The sequence below is a fragment of the Mytilus galloprovincialis genome, chromosome 13, assembly GCF_965363235.1.
Source record: "Mytilus galloprovincialis chromosome 13, xbMytGall1.hap1.1, whole genome shotgun sequence".
Lineage (NCBI taxonomy): Eukaryota > Metazoa > Mollusca > Bivalvia > Mytilida > Mytilidae > Mytilus > Mytilus galloprovincialis.
Genome location: NC_134850.1, coordinates 69,826,481 through 69,846,003, shown reverse-complemented (window position 1 = coordinate 69,846,003; position 19,523 = coordinate 69,826,481). Strand labels below are relative to the sequence as shown.

At 33.7% G+C, this 19,523-nt stretch overlaps 1 protein-coding gene and 1 long non-coding RNA gene across 2 annotated transcripts in view; both read left to right on the top strand.

Moving 5' to 3' along the window:
• The window catches only part of LOC143056090 (uncharacterized), a 124,407-nt gene that overhangs the window by 65,588 nt on the left and 39,296 nt on the right, over positions 1–19,523 (top strand). The window contains exon 9 of the mRNA XM_076229175.1: positions 11,359–11,426. Coding sequence (XP_076085290.1) covers positions 11,359–11,426 — 68 coding nt within the window. The remainder of the gene's footprint in view (positions 1–11,358; positions 11,427–19,523) is intronic.
• LOC143056461 (uncharacterized) lies at positions 1,829–10,043 on the top strand. The gene is made up of 3 exons (XR_012972359.1): positions 1,829–1,963; positions 8,364–8,494; positions 9,672–10,043. It is a non-coding gene; the product is annotated as an uncharacterized LOC143056461 (long non-coding RNA).

The window sequence follows — 19,523 nt, the reverse complement described above, 5'->3', positions numbered from 1 at the left end:
CATTTTTTTTTGGTGTTTCCTGGGTAAACATTTTTTTGGGGTGTTTCCTGGGGAAACTTTTTTTTGGGTGTTTCCTGGGGAAACTTTTTTTTATGTTTTGTGGGGAAACATTTTTCTTTGGTGTTTCCTGGGGAAACATTTTTTTTTTGGTGTTTCCTGGGGAAACTTTTTGTTTATGTTTTCTGGGGAAACATTTTTCTTTGGTGTTTCCTGTGGAAACTTTTTTTTATGTTTTGTTGGGAAACATTTTTCTTTGGTGTTTCCTGGGGAAACATTTTTTATGTTTCCTGGGGAAACTTTTTTTTTGGTGTTTCCTAGGGAACCTTTTTTTATGTTTTGTGTTTCCAGGGGAAACATTTTCTTTTGTGTTTCCAGTGTTGTCTAGTAATTATTGTTTAACAGATATGATACTATATTAGTAAATTATATTACAATACAAACCCACCCCAGGGTAGCAGGGGTCATAAAAATACTAGCTACCTGGACCTCTCCCATCCGTCTGTAAAACCCATGTCAATGGGAGCGTATTTTTATTCTAATTATTGTTTGTGTTTTTAGGGAAAACATTTTATTTGGGTGTTTTTCTGGGGGAACTTTTTTTGGGGGCGTGGGGGTTCCTGGGGAAACATTTTTTTTTATGTTTTCTGGGGAAACTTTTGTTTTATGTTTCCTGGGGAAACTTTTTTGTTTTTGGTGTTTCCTGGGGAACCTTTTTATGTCTTTTGTGTTTCCAGGGGAAAGATTTTCTTTTGTGTTTTCAGCGTTGTCTAGTAATTATTGTTTAACAGATATGCTACTATAAAAATAAATTATATTACAATACAAACACATACTAGCTATCAGGGCCTCCCCCATCCGTCTGTAAAACCCATGTCAAAGGGGGCGTATTTTTATTCTAATTATTTTTCATGTTTTTAGGGGAAACTTTTTATTTGGGTGTTTCCTGGGAAAACTTTTTTTGGTGTATCCTGGGGAAACATTTTTTTGCTGTTTTCTGTGGAAACTTTTTTTTTGTGTTTCCTGGGGAATTTGACCTCTGTTTGTTTTCCCCTTCCTCTGTACTTGACCTGTTTTTCTTTCCTGTACAAATATAAAAACAAATTAGTTGAACACATGATACAGTCTTTAAGAAATTAGTATAAAAAAAGTTTCCCCTGGAAACAAGAAAAAAGTATTTCCCTGGGAAACATTAAAAACAGGACAAAATTTGCACCCTGGTAACATGGAAATCATAGGATATCAACACAAAAAACATTATGAATTTAAAACAATTTTAAAAAACAATTTCATAATACTTTGATTTCTGTTCTTTCAATGTTTGTTTTTAAGAGAAAATTGCATCTTTCATTTTTAAATTTTTGTGTGTGTATTTTTCATTTTAATAGACAGATTACTTACCTTTAAGCTGACCTGTTCTTGATATTTTTTCTGTAAATATATAAGGAAACACAATAATTCAGCAGCATAATTATAGTAAATTTTTATCTCCACGTTAAAGAGGCAGGCGGACGAATATCATGAACTATTTTGAACTGTTGTTTCTCGGGGAAACATAAAATCACGTTGTTTCCCGGGGAAATAAATTGACGAGAACTTTAGTCAGCTGCGTCAATATCAGTGTCGTCTGTCTGAACGCTCGTTTCCGGGTGAACCGTACGGGCTAATATTAAACCAAAGGCGAAGCATTAAAAATTCCATATAAACGGCATTAAATGATTGAAATCCATGCGTAGATTCATAAGTAATAAAAACAAGTAAACATGATTAATAATTGTATGTAACCGATTGGACCGTAAAATAAAATATATGAATGTGGATTCCGTAATTTCCTCTGAGTCTCCATGCCAGTGTAATGGTATTTCCCGCGGTTATTTTTGTACAACTTAAAAATAAAATACGGTATGACTATCACTTGCCACTATGTACCTAACAGAATGAACAATTTTGCAAAGACTCACTCAGTGTAAGTATATCAATACGGTGAATTAATTAACATGAAAAAACTCTGTAATTTCTAAATAATTTTACTGGACGGGCACCTTCTACAATTGATTTTTTAACTGTCACCTGATATTAAAAACGGTCTTCATCTTTAATTTGAAAGTAATTATTGGTTCTCTTCTCTACTGCAGTATATACAGATGAGGATAAAAAGAAGAGAAAACACTTAAATTTTATCATTGATTTTTTTTTTGATAATCTGCCTTTCCTGATTTTCCTGATCTTTTCAGTGGTGGATCCATAACTTTTCCTATGGGAGGGGGGGGGGCGCTGACTGACCTAACGAGGGGCCCGCTCCAGTCATGCGCCAATGATTCCCTATATAATCAACCAAATTTTTCCCAAAAAAGATGGGGTGGGCCGCCCAGACACCCCCCCCCCCTGGATCTGCCTATGCTTTTACCTGTATACTTGAAAACAATAAATACTATTGTTTGCTAGTATTGTGCAGTTGTCATGAAATCAAAGTTCATTATAATAAATATAGGTTCCAGTAGGAACAGATCTATTGTAGCTCCATTGATTGTTTATACAGAGCTAGACCCCCCTTTCGTGGGAAAATTTTGGTTGATTATATAGGGAATCATTGAAGCATGACTGGAGCGGGCCCCCCTTACGAAAAGTTCTGGATCCGCCACTGTTATGGGAGTCTTCAACAGTTCACTTGCAAAACATAATATTAATTTTGGGTATGGAATTAACTACTGCGGGTTACCCGAATTAACAAGGGGCGGATTTGACTTGTTATGCCATATTAACTATCAAAGGTGGCTTAGGCATGTTAGGTGCCCATTTGACCAGGTTTCCAAACATGACAAAATGACTAGAATTCAGACACAGTGTTAAATAAATTAAGAAATATGCAATTTTGGAGGGTCTGAATGGGGGGGGGGGGGGGTCTGTTATTCTGTAAACATTTAATTTTCACCCCTTTTTTCTCTAATCTTCAAAAAATAAGTCTATTCTTTAAAAGTGATTTTTTACGCATTATTTTCTAATTTTTTCCCCAGTTTTCTTTAAACTTAAAAAAAAGAAGTAAAAAACATTCTTTTAAATGAATGAGTACCGTGATTTCCAAACAACATCAAGGCTTTCATTTGTTTCTCAACAATGATGTGTTGATGTGTATTGTTCTGCATGATTAAAGTGCTAGTTCCTTGAAGTAACAAGTCCAAGTTCTCATCAGTTCTTTCCAGTGATTTTGGCTACATATAAGAAGATGTGGTGTAATTGCCAATGAGACAACTCTTCAAAGAGACCAAATGACACAGAAATTAACAACTATAGGTCATTGTACGGCATTCAACAATGAGCAAAAGCCAACCGCATAGTCAGCTATAAACAGGGGCGGGTTCAGGTTTTTTAAAGAAGAAAAAAATAAATTGGCCCCTTTTTAGGACTTAAAACTTAAAATAAGTGAAATATGCACTTTTTAAACGGTTCCTGGCATGGAGCATGCATATTTTGTAGTTGCTGGTAAGGTGTAACGGTTGGACATTTTAGATGCTGTATCTCCCTATTAATTTCTATCATTAAATGATAGTTGGGATCCAACAGCTATGTACTGATACATTTAATGTGTGATTTGTCAGTAAAACATAGGCATGGAAAATTCAAGTTTGAATAACCTCACAGAGTTCTTGTTGTTAACAACACGGGCGACACTCGGCTAACCGAGAGATTGGTCGGTTAATCTATATTGAGTATACGGCTATATGGGAGATTGGTCTGTTAATCGGGTTGGCTATACGTCTGTTAAGAGTAAAACGCACAATTTAGTGTTAAACTCTATCAAATATACAGATTTTTTGCATATTATAAGAATCAAATCAAAAAAAGAAAAGTGTCTGACAAAATGATATCTATCATAGAACATTTTCCACCTTTAAAAACATTTCATAGTCTGCGCAATTTTCAGTAAAAGTAAAAGGCGTCGCGCAAGTATGTAGTATTTATGACTACACGCATAGCAATTTTTTTAATAAAAGGCGAAACAAACAATTTTAGATATCATTTAAAAGACAAAAAATACTACTTTGGTTTTTGCATATAAATTGACATTAGTAAATATTTCATAATTGTAATATAACGTGAGTAATACCACGTTTTAGTGAAAATTATGAGTTATAAAGTCTGTTAATGGGTTGGACAATTGAAATTGTGTCAGTTAAGAGTTATTTAGCCACGAAAATAGTTTTTTGCTACCTTTATATTTTCCCATTGAAAAAGTTAAGAATGAGAGATTCTTGAGTAAAAAAAATGATAACACGGTGCAGCAATATCCTTCCAGTAAACGCATTTTTATTTTGACTTTCTTTAAATTGCATTTTATTGAAGAGTGTGTCACTTCAATATAGCGTGATCTGGTTTGGCCGCTGGAATATGCATGAATATATTATTAACGATTTCAATCTGCCTTAATTTTTGTGTCTGCAAAAAGTGGCATGTTCTTAAATCCGACTGAACGTGTCTTTCTAATACAACACAGGGTACATATAACGTGTTGTCGTTCTCATATGCACATGATATTTGTCACTGGACGTTTAACCCTAATTCGTCAGCATCATCCAATTGGTTCTTTTCTTCTATTACTTAATCATCTGTTGTTTATAAATCATTCTAAAGAAGTAAATGGAAAGGAGCGAACGTAGCTACATTTGGTTGTATTAAGTTTAAATTCATGTTATTTCGTTAGTTCCTTTTCTACATATGTGCAGTGGGAACTGCAGTTGTCCACATGTAAACTTCAAGCATTTGTTACCAATATGATAACTCGAATAATTCAAGCCCTTTCCGTGTCCGATTTTCACCCACAAATGTAGCCTTCGTAGATCAGCGGAATATAACGACTGAATTATTCGGGTTACCAATATAAGTACATCGCAATCCGTTACTGTTTCAACACCCAGGGTGGTTTCATGTCTTTATTCTTAAACAATTATTTTTTTTTCTCTCTTTTTTAGCAATGCATCACTCTCTACTGTCCTTATCTTTTATTTATATTCTGTATCTCCATCTAGATTATCGTGTATACCATGAGGGTCCGAATTGGGGTGTTGATTATTTCTGTATTCTTTAAATTGTTATGTTACTTTTCTATACATTTTATTTATCTTACTCATTATTCTTTCTCTATTCTTTATATTTAGGCATCCCAATATATTTTAGTTACATTACGACGTTAATCTCTGATTTATATACTGGTTACCAATGTAGATGACAAATTGGTGTCATTCATGACAATAAAACATAATCCACAGAATATATTCTCGGATAAAATTAATTTTACTTTAATTTAACACTTTTTTAAACCACTTTTATCAATTTTCAATATCCATTGCCTAAATTGTTAATTGTTCATATGTTTTGTTTCCGTATATTTTATATTCCATTGCTCATGTTTTGTTTCCGTATATACTTTATGTTCTGGACACTGCTCAAGTGTTGTTTCCGTATATTTTAGCCGCTCGTCTTGAGCCTACCAAATTAACACACTATATAGTAATAAAATTATACTTTTATTGTCATTCATAACTCTTAACAGACCAATTAACAGACCGGGTTTTATACATCCGACCCATTTACAGACCAGGTTTTAAGAAAAGATTGATTTATGTCACCAAAATACGGATTTTCGTGTAGATTTTTCACACAATGATATCAATTTGGTTAACACACATAATGCCTGTCTTTTTTCGATGTTCAAAATATTGCATGCAAGTAAATTCAACACAAGTGTCATTTTGTGTACATTTTGTGTGTAAAATGTGTATAAATTTATTGATGAGTAACTTGCCTTTTCATTTTATAGATCGTACATAGAAGTTAGAAAAATAATAATTACACCACTGGATTCAGTACATCGAATAGTTTTGTTAGACATAAATATTTTTTATGATAAACATATATTTAAAAGGTTATACAATGAAACATGCTGAGTTTTCAATGATTTTCTCGATAACACCTGATTAACAGACTTTAGCCAACCCGATTAACAGACCAACCGCCGATATAGCCGCATACTCAATATAGATTAACCGACCAATCTCTCGGTTAGCCGAGTGTCGGCCGTGAACAAGATATACGCTGGGCTATTCGATTGAATTTGAAATACTACCGACACGAGTTAAAAAAGACAAACAAGCAATTTTATCCAAATGTTTGGTTGATATGTTTCACCCAACAATATTAAGGGAAGTAAAGGGTTCCAAATCAATCAAAGACTAAGAATGAGTCTGAAATGACAACGAATTGATGAATGCCGGCCGACAAATGAAGACATAAAGGCCACACCCAGCAGGCAGGTTGCAGTCTGGTCTTGAAAAAGGTATTCCATATATATCAGTTCGGCGAAACACACATTCCGGTCAGACATGAAAACCCCCCATGCCACAAATAAATATGCCCGCTTTTATTCATCATGTTCATTTAATGCTAAATAATTCTGTTGGGAATTTTCATTTCTAATAGCAAAAAAGTGGACAAGATTTTTGTTTAAGGCAAAAATCAGAGTTATTTTTTTTTATCTCAAATATCTAAGACTGTCTCCTCAAATCAAATGGTTTGTACTTACGACTTTAAATCTATATAGAGCTTATACTGTCTGGGGATCATTATTCAGCTATATTAGGGAGCTACCATTTGATTTTTATGGGGGGGGGCTAGGATGAAAAATTTTGTCCTGCCTTTTTTTAGCTGTAATCTCTGTCCTGCCTTTTTATTTTTTACTCTGTTCGGTCCTGCCTTTTTTTTTTAGTTTATCCTGACTTTTTTTTACCTAAATTGTCGTCCTGACTTTTTTTTTTTTTGCAAGTGTCTCATCCTGCCTTTTTTTTTACTCAAAACTCCTGTCCTTGTTATTTTTTTCAAATTTCATCCTAGGCCCCCCCCCCCCCCCCATAAATATTAAATGGTAGCTCCCTTATATTAAAATAGGCTGAGGCATTTGGGGTTAAACATGTTTCCGTACGGTATATATAGTTAGATACTATTGCTGTGGAACTTTTTTTCATGAGAGTGTTATACAAATGTAGTCTATAGAGCATTACTTTCTGTTTGGTGGAATAGTGAAATAGAAGTCAATATGTTCTTGCTAAATCCTGTGTCGCTTTGAAGTTGTCATGATTGTCATCCTCAGTCTACGCAATGTGTTACTGTAATTTGAATTTTCAAAATGACTGAGAGACGTTCTATTCGAGGCACTGCAGGTCAACTCCACCATATCGAATCACATGACTTTGATAATCAGTAAATTCCAGCGAAAAATATCTTAATAAGTCAAGAATTGTCGTAAAAAATTAAATAGTAGTACACAGGAAATGACAAAGTTCACCATGTCCAGTATTGGAGAAACCAGTTCACACTGACTGAATCCTATAGTCTGTTATCACGAAACCAAAAAAGGTTTACCAACTTTGTTTTCACTTTTATCATATTTTTACAATGATAATTTTGATAATTTTCTTTAAATTTTAAGAAGGAACAATTCTGTTAACAGTTAATTTTTAGCGTTTTCTTTTATTAATCATTCAATATTCATTATATTTTTAGGCCACGCATTTCTCTAATCTTTATTTTTTTTGCCCGTTATTCTCTAATCTTCATTATTTAAGGGCATTATTCTCTAATCATTTAACCCCATCCAAACCCTCATTTTGTGTTGGAATGCACACTACACTGGCAGCTTTATTAACTAAGCTACATTAGATTGTAACTTGAGTTATATTCCTTGTGACTAATTATACATGTGTTAAAAATAATACAATTTTGAATAATAATATTGAAAATAAGGAGATCAATGTAGTATGATTGCTTATGAGATTACTATCTACTAATGTCCATATGAACTGGATTTAACAATCTATATGGGACACCTTTTACCTTTAACAATGAACAAAGCTCATACTGTCAGCTACAAAAAAAAATGTATAACAGGCCATCAAGGCTTGACATGACAAAATGTAAAACGATTTGCCAAAATAAATCAAATATGGCAGACTGCATCAAACAACAACTAAATTTCATTCGGACTTGGAACAGGCATAAATAGAATGTTGGGACTGTTGTGTAACAGCACAAAAGAGGAACAAAGTGGTGAAATCGGTTAGAAATTGTTTTGATTCATTGAATTGGTACAAAGCTAAAAAAATCTAACATGAAGACAAACAATCAAAACTTAATAGTACTTTCAGTTATTGAAAGCTCATTAAGGGCTAATAAAAACTCAAACATTATATATAAACCATGTTTTCCCGTACACATATATATATGTATAGATGTAATTATCAGACTGGAGAAATTCGTTTTACAATTTTTGTTTAACATGTTTAATTATCTATAACTGATATATTTTTTTATTAAAGTTTCCAAGCAAGTCAATACATGCAATAACAAAAGACTTTTGGGACAGAAGACACTGTTTAAAAAACGTGACCAAAGAAAAGAAAAGGAAATGTACTTGTAATCGACACTGGAGAAAAAATGGACTCTTCAGGTAAGAAGTTTTATTCTGCAATAACTTTTGTTTAATAGTTAATCTGTTTTTGAATAAAATAATGTGTAAAGTATATTTTAGTGGGACAGCATCCCAACAAACAATAAATCAGAAGAGATATCAAGTGGTAAATATTTTGCTTACTGAATCCGACAAAGTTAATACCAAATGTGCAATGCTATAAATTATCCTTCATCTGAAGAAGGTATGAATATGTGCAACAGGAATTTTACAGAAAAAAATCTGTCCTTTATTATGTCTATATGCTAGCCGCAAATTTTTCACTGCATTTGCATATCAAGTTAGGTTAGTACTTTTTCATCTTTTTAAAATTTTGTCTTGCAAAACAGCACATTGCAGGGATAAAGTAAATGCAACAAGTTTTCATTTTATCCAGTTTTTTTTCATGTTTGCACATTCTCTTTCCCATACAATGTTTTGGTGAAGTTAAATAATAGTAGTTTGTACATATGTTGCTACTTGGAAATATAAATGATATGGAAAATTGCATTGTGAGCTCTCTCAAGCCTATGTGAAATGTAGGATTTTGGAAATTTTCATCATTTGTTCATAAGTAGGGGGCCACTGACTGCCTAAGAGGGCGCCCGCTCCGGTCATGCTCCAGTGATTCCCTATATAATCAACCAAATTTTTACCTGGCCCCACCTTTGCTAAGACCAGTTTAATAATCAGCTTTGGTCAATTATGCATCGAATTTCTGTTAAAAAGGAAGGTGTTTGACTTTTTCTAGTTTAAAAATTAAGTGCTAAGAAAGTATTTTTACAGGAATTAAAAGTTCCCCTTTAAAATGGAAAGTATAATGAAAATTGCATTGTCAATCTCAATCCTATTGTTCAACTTCATGTTTGTTTTTATAATTTTTTTATCAAATTCAAAGGTTAGTTTGGCAAGCCAAAGTCATGGATGAGTTCAATAAATGTTGCAGATTAGCTTTTTTTGCAGGAGTTAAGCTGCTTTAGAAAACTGCATTTGTTACTTATTACAAGTATAATAACTTGTTGATTTTGCGCATTTTTTTTCATAAGAATGTTCAGTATATATTTGCCTTTCGTGAACTTTTAACTTTCAGTTACATTCAGTTCTTGTGAAATTCAACATCTCTTATATAAACATCACAAATGTCTTTTTACTTAATCACTGTTTTTTATGTTTACAGAAGAAATTGTCACACGGAAATGTCTTGGGCAAATTAAAAAGGAGAAGTAACTCTGCTAGGAAGCAGTTCCAGTCATTTGTAGCAACAGGACTGTGACGAATAGAACTTTAATATAAACTGAATCAAAATATAGAATTTACCAAACTTGTGTCGGATAATACTCTCATGCTTCTATTGGAGGACATCAATGATGAGAAGTAAAGGAAAAGACAATAAATGACAGCATATCAAATATCACAATGTATATTTAGTCAGTTAACACATTAATCCATCTACATACTTTACAGCATTTCATTTTAACCATGTGTAAATTTTGTCTATTCAAGCTTAACAAAATGCTTTGAAATTAAAATATTAAATATTTTAGGCAGACATGTTTTTGTAATTTTCATTTATTTTTCAAGTTATTACATTCTTCAGTGGCAGATCCAGCCAAAAGCCCATTTTTCAAAGGGGTTTCCCAACCAAGGATAAAGGAGGGGTTCCAATCATGTCTTTCATTTATAAACGGTTAATTTCCACTACAAAACTAAAAAAAAATAAGCCAAAGATAAAAAAATCAGTCATAAAAAAAATATAAGTTTGAAATTCATGTAAAACGCATGTAAAACATGTATTTTACATGAGTTTGTATTTTACACATGTTTTACACATGTGAAATATTTCATGCGTTTTGTAACGCATATTTAATATATGTTTTTGCACGCCTGTTATACTCATGTTGTAAAAAACATGCGTTAAACGCACAAAAAACATACGTTTTACACACGTTTTCTTTATCATGCGTGAAACATGCGTGGCACTTTTTGCTGTGTATAATACAACCAATTGTCTTTTACTTCATTAAAACACTTACCAATACCGCCAATTACCAAAATCGTTGATACTAAAACAGCAAATTCATCTGCTACATTGCGGTTATTTCCCATTTGTGCACTTTTTTACTATACGGTAGCCCGAACGTTACGTAATTTACACGGAAATTATAAGCAAATATGTAATCGATTTTAAGACATAACTTATTATTCAAGTTGCACGAACATTTATTGTATTGTAATATTTTTGACGTTAAACTTTATTTTGACTAGACTAGTGTTGATACGCAAACTAACGAAACAAAAACACAAAAGAAAGTACGATTCCTTTCACAGGAGTTACAAAAACGGAAATTCACGCCTACTGTTTATTGTCAGATAATTCAGAAAGCAAAACATATATAACTCAATACGGATAACAATCACAACATTTCTTTTGAAAAGGACAGATATATTTTTCAAATATCTCTGTTTGCATTCGCTTTTTGAAACAAAACCAAAAATTGAATTCGATCGAACAGTATTGATTCAGCTGAATAGCTCGTGAACATACTGCTTTTAAAGATCATTGCAAATCAAACGGATATTTACAGCCACTTTAGACAGTGGCATTTGTTACACCTTAAATGGAAAAATGTTATTCCTATTCTATGTTAAAATGTTGTTAACAATTTAATGTTTATATATCTCTTAAACGTTGAATTTATAACGTAATGTAACGTAGACAGTCAACCGTTGAATTGATGGCAGATTTCATTCAAACAAAATTGTCATGTCATGGTAGCACCTCTCAGTTGTTCAAGGGCGATACAAGTCTTTTTAACATTTATATTTTTTCGAATAATAATCATATAACATTTCACAATATTTAGAAAGAAGACTAAGGTCACAGCAAGACAGTGGAGGTGAATCACCGACGCCTATTCAACAGGATGACCATGTAATTATTTTTACAATTTACATTAAAATAGAAAAGAGAAGTTGATAAATGTTTATGAACTAGCAACCCAATCAAGAAGGTATCCGTCGTCGGTTTATTATTTTTCGAGTAATTTGAAAGGCCTTAGAAGCAACAAAATCCTGTGTATTGCATGATTTGTATTGTTGTTAAATAATCAGCGAATTAATTTTCTTCTTTGAATATAAGAAATACCACCCCAAAACGTCTTTTTATATTAGAAATAACAATTTATCTTGAAAAAAACAGTCCAGCTTTTAAGTGTTAATCTAAATTGTATGATCAGTTTTTATAATCATATTAAGGTTGGTGAACTCTTCTGTAGCGATATAGCATTTTTGTGCTAATGCGGCGTAAAGCAACCAACAATCAATCAATGTAGCCATTTTTGTACGAACTTTTGAAACTTCAATTGTATCAAAACTACAGATATAATGAATAATAGAGATAGACCATTTTGTACATATACCAAGAGGAATCTTGATGCAAAGCACTATTATTTCCTGTTTCATTGCCTTTAATAGAAATTGAGTACTTTTTGAAAATTCAAAGCCTAAAATACAGAAATTTTTGTTATAAAATTTAAAACAAAGATTACTCACTTGCTTTTCTATGATGTGCTAGTGTTAATTCGTAACAAAAAGGTCTGAAATTTTCAGAAATACCGCGCGCTTGTTTTAAGGAAATCAATGCTAGCACTGTATGCAATAATCCTATATCTATCAGTCATCAAATTTCCAAATATGAGAGTTCAGGGATAAAGGCTGTGGATTTTCTAGGAAAATTTCCATTTGTTTAGCCTCTCAACACAAGGGTACATAATCCTTAACCATCTGTAAAAAAAAGCTTTTCAGTTACGTAATATCTTGACGAGAATTGGTACAGATCAATGTAAAAAAGATAGACTATTCCATAGTTTTATATTGTCAAATTTTAACTAAGTAGTTCTACTTCTGTTATTACTAGTCACTGAGGTTGCGAGTTCGAACCCCGTCCATTCGGGTGCACTCGACTCCAATCTGAATAAACTAGGATCGTCAGTTCAATGGTTTTCTGTGGGCACTCATGCTTCCCCAACCAATGAAACCGACCATATCGAAACAGCCTATAAATCGTGCTGAAAAGTGGCGTTAAAACATCAACAATCAATCAATCATTACAGTTTTGGCACTACTGTTCCGTTTCAAACAGGTAGAAATTAGAGAAAACTAGACAGGGAACTATCATCATGTTTGACCACGAGATGCATGTATTTATTATGCTAGTAACGGGAGCAATACACAGTTAGAAGTTAAGTTTCGCATTATGGCCATGGTGAATTTTTTAAATATGAAAGTTTTTATTCAATAAAATTGAATTTTAGATAAATGAAGAATAATATAGCCTTCTTAGTGGGTTTATATGAGCATTTAAATTGTTTTTAGCATGTTTTATAGGCCATTTATATGTTTGACAGTCCGTATTTTCCTATCCGTACCACCCTAAGGTCCATAACTTTTCTTAATGTAAATAAATATATATAAATAGGGGGACTATGGCCCTCTGCCATCCACCTAAATCCACCTCTGCTACCATTTTATTTAAACAAGAAACACGTGTCAAGAATTTGAAAAAAATTTTCCAACATGCGAGACCTAACTTTTTATACAATTGGTAGCAGAGGCGGATTTAGCGGGATGGCAGAGGGCCATGGTCCCCCTTTTATATAGGTATTTACATTAAGAAAAACATTTATAAATTTGAGAAATATAGATTCTTACACTGAAACAAGTGTATTACGATATTTCTCCACTCGAGACAGTTAAATTTTATTATTTAAAGCGCGAGGCTTGCCGAGCCCTTTAAATAATAAAATTTAACTGTCGAGAGTGGAGAAATATCGTAATACACGAGTTATAGTGTCGGAATCTGTTTCTCTAATGCTTTTTATCGTTCTTTTTCAAAGATTTTCAAAAAATTGTGCTCTTTATATGCGACGTCATCAGGCAAGGTCGCCTTTTTTCATGACGTCACAATAGGAAAATTGAGAAGAAAACAAAACATTTTGACGTCATAATCAAATTTCGACTAATCATTTGCCGAGAACAGATTTTTCACTAGTGAGGAGAAATATTTTTCTCACACCGGTCAGGAAATGTGAAAATAGCACAAAAATTAGAGAAAAGTGGTTATTGATTTATACAAGAGAAAAGTATAAAAGTAGTTAAGAAAGCGAGATTTTGATTGGATAAACCAATTAATTAAGCATAAGCGTAATTCATTTTAGCATAAGCTAAAACCATTTTAGCATAAGCTAAAACCATTTTAGCATAAGCTTAATTCATTTAAGCATAAGCTTAATTCATTTAAGCATAAGCTAAAATCATTTAAGCATAAGCTAAAATCATTTAAGCATAAGCTAAAATCATTTTAGCATAAGCTTAATCTATTATGTATATGCTAAAATAAACTTTAATTTTAATATTTATGACCTTGATTCCGCGCCAACATTTATGTATATGCTAAACAATTCAGCATATGCTAAATTATAATTAAGCATGTGCTAAATTATAATTAAGCATGTGCTAAAATAATTTAAGCATATGCTAAATTCCATATTTATGAACCTAATTCCGCGTCATAGGTATCACTGTAATTGATTGAAATTTTGCTTTAGACCAAATTTTTGAGACTTTTGTGACATGTTCAGCCCCCTTTTTTGTTTATATTTTGTATCAAAGAAATGCAGATTGTTGCCATGGTTACACCCGAAAGGGATTATGTTTCACCATTATGACCATTAGAAATCAAATCTATGGAAATTTCTCTTCCTATAAATATATACATGCATAACAGAAATATTAAGCCTTAATTGTAAGACAGGAGGGGAAAGGGTGTTTTGGGATCCTACTAACATGTTTAACCCCGCCACATTCTGTATGTACAATGTGTCTGTCTCAAGTCAGGAGCCTGTTATTCAGTGGCTGTCGTTTGTTTATGACATAATAATGTGTTATACATTTGTCTTTCGTTCATTTTTTGTACATAAATGGGCGTTTTTAAATAAAAACGTATTTTCTTGTCCCAGCCATTTAAAAAAAAAATTGTGTTTGCAAGTAATTTTTTGTGCAGTCAGTACATTGAATCAGATTTACCATTTTTAAGCAAAGAAACAGTTATTTTTAGAGGGATTGATAAGATATTGACTCCTGAATGGTCCAAAACAACCAAAATGACATGTCCCTAGACCGCCTTTTCAACATTCAAACTCTTTTCAAAACTTTTCTTGACAGATTTAATCAATGCTTCACTGCATTCATTTTCCCAAGGAGCGTCAGCTGCTTTCGTGAATTCCCATTCCATGCCATTACCGTTCCCAAACATTTTGATCGTATCCCAATGCCAACTTTTTAGTTCCTTACTAGCTGATACTAGTTGTGATCCAAGATCCGACCTTATTTTTTTTAGGATATCCTCTAATAGATGTAAATCGTCGTAAGACCATTATGAAACTACTAGTATCGTATCCATCAGCAAGATCTACATACACAGCTCTACTTCTCATGCAGTTGAACAACACTCCATAAGCTTTTCCATGAGTGAGCCCCTTAACGGTATCCTTAATTGTTAGAGGTCCGTAGAGGTCTACTAAACAGTACGAAAACGCTGGTGACGGTTGAAGTCGTTCCAAAGGTAATGGACCCATTTGTTGTCCAATACATTTGTTTTCTCGTCTTCGACATATAATGCACTTTTTCCTAATCATAGAAATGTATTTGCGCACCTTTGGAATCCAGAATCTGGATCTCATTTTAGCCAATGTTACATCTACTCCTGCGTGATCCTGATCATGTACTGACTTTATAGTATATTAAACTACACATAATGCCCTTTATTAGGTAGCAACATTAAATCAGTTCTGTTTCAAGTGGCTTTCAGCCAATCAGCTAATCTTTTACCAACAACAACTATACCCGCTTCATTCTTTTCTGGAGATAGTCTTCGAAATGATTTTGTCCAATCATCCGAAATGTCTCTTTGTAAATATCTAATCCATGCAAGTTCTGCACAATTTAGACTTTCGGTAGTTACACCCATTGAAGCACCTTTGAATGATTTCGTAGTGACGATTCGCATCAGTATGCATGTTACTCGCAAAAGTTTTGAATATGAGGAAGTATTTCCAATTTAACATCTTCGAAATTTAAACCAGATATTGTATCATTGATTTTCTTGATATCAGATGACATAACAATACCTATCGTGTCGGGTAACTCGTCATTACCTAAATTACAATCTTGCCTTAAAGGCCACTGGTTTATAGGATCATTCAAAAATTTAGGTCCATTTTTCCATATTGAGTTCTTAACCAAATCATTAGATGTAATCCTTTTTGCGATGTCCGCTGCATTGAATTCACTTGGCACCCACCATCAATCGGACGTTTCAGTCTTATTTTGAATTTCTGCTACCCTTGTAGCAACAAATGTGCAGAATCCATAACTCTCTCGTTGAATTTGTGCCCTAACAATCATTGAATCGACTGTGTGTATAACACGACTAAATTTATAATCCATCTCCTCGACTAACTGTTGTTTAATTCTAGCTGCCAATACAGCTCTACATAATTCCAGTCTAGGAATAGACATCTGCTTAGTTGGTGCTATACGGTTCTTTGCTATCACTAACCGTGATTCAAATCGCGCGTGTGCTGTTCCCAATTTTACATATGCACATGTTCCATTAGCTTATTTACTTCCATCCGAAAATATGACTAGCATGGGATTCCCAACAGCATTATTGGGCTTTAAATATCTGTGAAATTTCAAATGTTCTATGTCGAAAAGCTCTTTGAAAAAATCCATTCATTCTAAACGTGATTCTGCTGACATGGCATAATCCCATCGATAATTGTGTAGAGTCTTGTCATTTGTATTGTTTTCTATGCATAGCTTTCGCATGAGAACCTTAGCTGCTAAAGTATATGGAGAAGCAAGTCCTAACGGATCATATACACTAGCAACTTGGCTGAGTACCATTCGAGTAGTTAATGACGAAGGTACGCTACTTTCAATCTGTGACTTCGTTATATTTTCTCCTTTCCGAACATTCTTGTACTTAAGAGAAAAAACAATCTTCACCTTGAAATCGAACAAGCCTTGTTTTGGATTCCACCTCATTCCGAGAATTTTCTCATGTGCAAATTCATCTAAATCAACCTCCACGGATTCACCACTAACTTGGGATTGTAGATTACTGCTGCATTTTTCATTTCCCAGATATGATCCAATGTTTAATGCGAAAACATCCACATGCCAGCATTTTCTCGGTCTGCTGGGTTATCAAACGAGCATTCTCAACTTTCAACTGACTGTAATATATCATCTACATAACTGTTTCTTATCACCATTTTTGATGCATCTGGGTAGATGTGTTGATACATTTTTTGCTGTTTGATGTAATGCAAGCGTCGACATAGCTCCACTCGGTCCGTCGCCAAAAGTAACTGTCAACAATGCATAGTGATCTGGATCTCTGTGTGTTTCTAAATTTCTCCATACAAATCGGTGTGTGTGCTGATCTAACGGTAAAAGTCTTATCGCATTGTACATTTTTGAAATGTCACTGGCCAAAGCTATAGATTCTTGTCTGAAACGAAATTAAGACCGCTAACAAATCATTGATAACATTGGACCCTTTCGCCCAATAGTCATTCAGAGTGTGTCCCATATAAGATGACGAGGAGTTAAATACAATTCTAAATGGTGTCGATTTTGATTCGGGTTTTAATACCTCATGATGTGGTATGTAATGTACAGGACCGCTATGTATCTCCATCTCCTCCTTGGTCAATTTCCTTGCTATGCCACGTTTCACCATATCAATAATCTGTTCATCGTAGGCACTTGCATATTTTAATGAGTTTCGGAGTAGATCCAAGTCTTGATACGGCTGAATTCACGTTATTTGGTAGGTTGTTTGGATTTTTTATTCAGGGGTAATTAACTATCCATTGCTGTGATTCTTCATCATGTGTCATACCTGATTTAATTATATTTAATTCCCTCTCCTCCCTTAAACTGTGTTCCGATTGTCCTATAGCACATTTGCCACACTTACATGAACCACATTTTAATGTGGTTTGATTCCCTGGCCCTTCTATGTCAAAAAGTGAATCTAGTTTGTCTTTAATACTGTCTCTGTCCAATACATGAATATCATTTAAGGGAATGATTTTTCTAGATGCCCAGTAAATACGGACTATACCATGGTTTGACAATTTTGGCACTTCTAGTAGAGGGTAGCTGCCACGAATGCAGTACCCAAACTGATTTCTCATTAACTGTAGATTTCCAATTTGTTCTTCTTTATTAGGCATCAAAATACAACAGTCTGTGCCGATCAATATGTCTACTTGGCCAGTTGGTCTTTGTATATCATTCTTGTTGATACCTTTGAACAGTTGTTCGACTCTACTCATATCAACTCTTATAACCTCGGCCGTAACTTCCTCCATACCATATGCTTTTATTGTCCATATCTTACCTCCAAGGTCAGTCAACGGTATTACATACTCTTTGCTTTGTACATGTTCGGTTACATTTCAAACCTTTGTCACAGATAATGTTATATCTTGTCCAGATAATCCTAATCGTTTAGCAGTTTTGTGTGTGATTAATGACATGTTTGCTCCAGGGTTCCAAAGTGTTGTCAAAGACATGTCCTTACACTGAACTGAACTGATCATCAATAGTACCCCGTTCTTGTTCTTGTCATCGTTTATCACCTGTGTAGAGTTATGAAAGAATATGCCATCCATGTGTGCAGTGTGCAAATATTTGTGATGAATTTTCCCACATGGTTGATGAAGTTCATTTTGTATGTCACAAGGTTTACGGCTGTGACAATGTCTTGACAAATGTCATATTTTTAGACAACTGAAACATCCACCATTCGTTCTCACTAAATCAACCTTTGTCTGACTATCTAATCTCGCAAATATAGAACAATCACCTATTTCATCATTATCTGATTTGTGATACCAACATTTAAACTTCCCTTCTGTATTTCTATTTGTACCGGTATATTTGTCTGAATTGAATCGACTTGTTGGTTTGTTTGACATTGCTTGCGCTACCTGTGCAAGACCTTCAACAGCTTGTTTCATCACTTGTTGGTTCTCTTGTAATTGTACTTGTAAGGGATCTACAGCTACACTATTATTATTTTCGTCATTTTCGGATTCATTTGCATCCAAAGTATTTATCTTTCCTTTTGCTGTTCCATATTCACGCAAATCAGACTCCATGTACTCTAGCGCACTTTTTTCCTCTAACAAAAAATTTAAGAACTCTTTGATACTTTTCGATTCTGTCTTCTGTTTTCGTAATGCCCATTTACGTGCACGTTTGTGTATAGGCGGTAGGAGTTTTTCTATCTGACTCACCATAGTTGCTGTGTTCATCTCGGATTCGCGGTTCATACGTTTTAAATCAAGCCAACATTTCTCGACAGTTTCTACTACCGAAATAAACTTCATGTTGTCACCTTCTTGAACTTTCTTTAATCTTTTCAATTCATTTAATATGTGATCAATCAATTTCTCTGCTCTGCCATATTTCATATCAAGACGCCTAAACATTTCCTCGAAATCATTGTCAACACCTTTCACAACAGTAAAGGCTTCACCACTTAAACATTGCTTCAGAGCATAAGGATATTTACCGTATGACGATCGATAGCATGTGTCTCTCATAATCAACTTTGAAACTTGGATAATCACGCCAGCAAAAATACAAGCCTCTAATTTTTTCACCCGAAACGTATCAGTATCTTTATTTTTCTTAGCATGCTTCATCGCGTTTTGTTCCTTTAACTTACTGTCTTGTTCATGCTTTATCTTCTGTCTTAGATTCTCACACATAGATCTTGATTTACAAAGTTCTCGGTACATACCAATTAGATCATGATTAATATAAAAAAAGAAGATGTGGTATTATTGCCAATGAGACAACTATCCACAAAAAACCAAAATGACACAAATATTAACAACTATAGGTAACCGTTCGTTTATCTTTGGTTTGTCTTCTTCATTTTCAG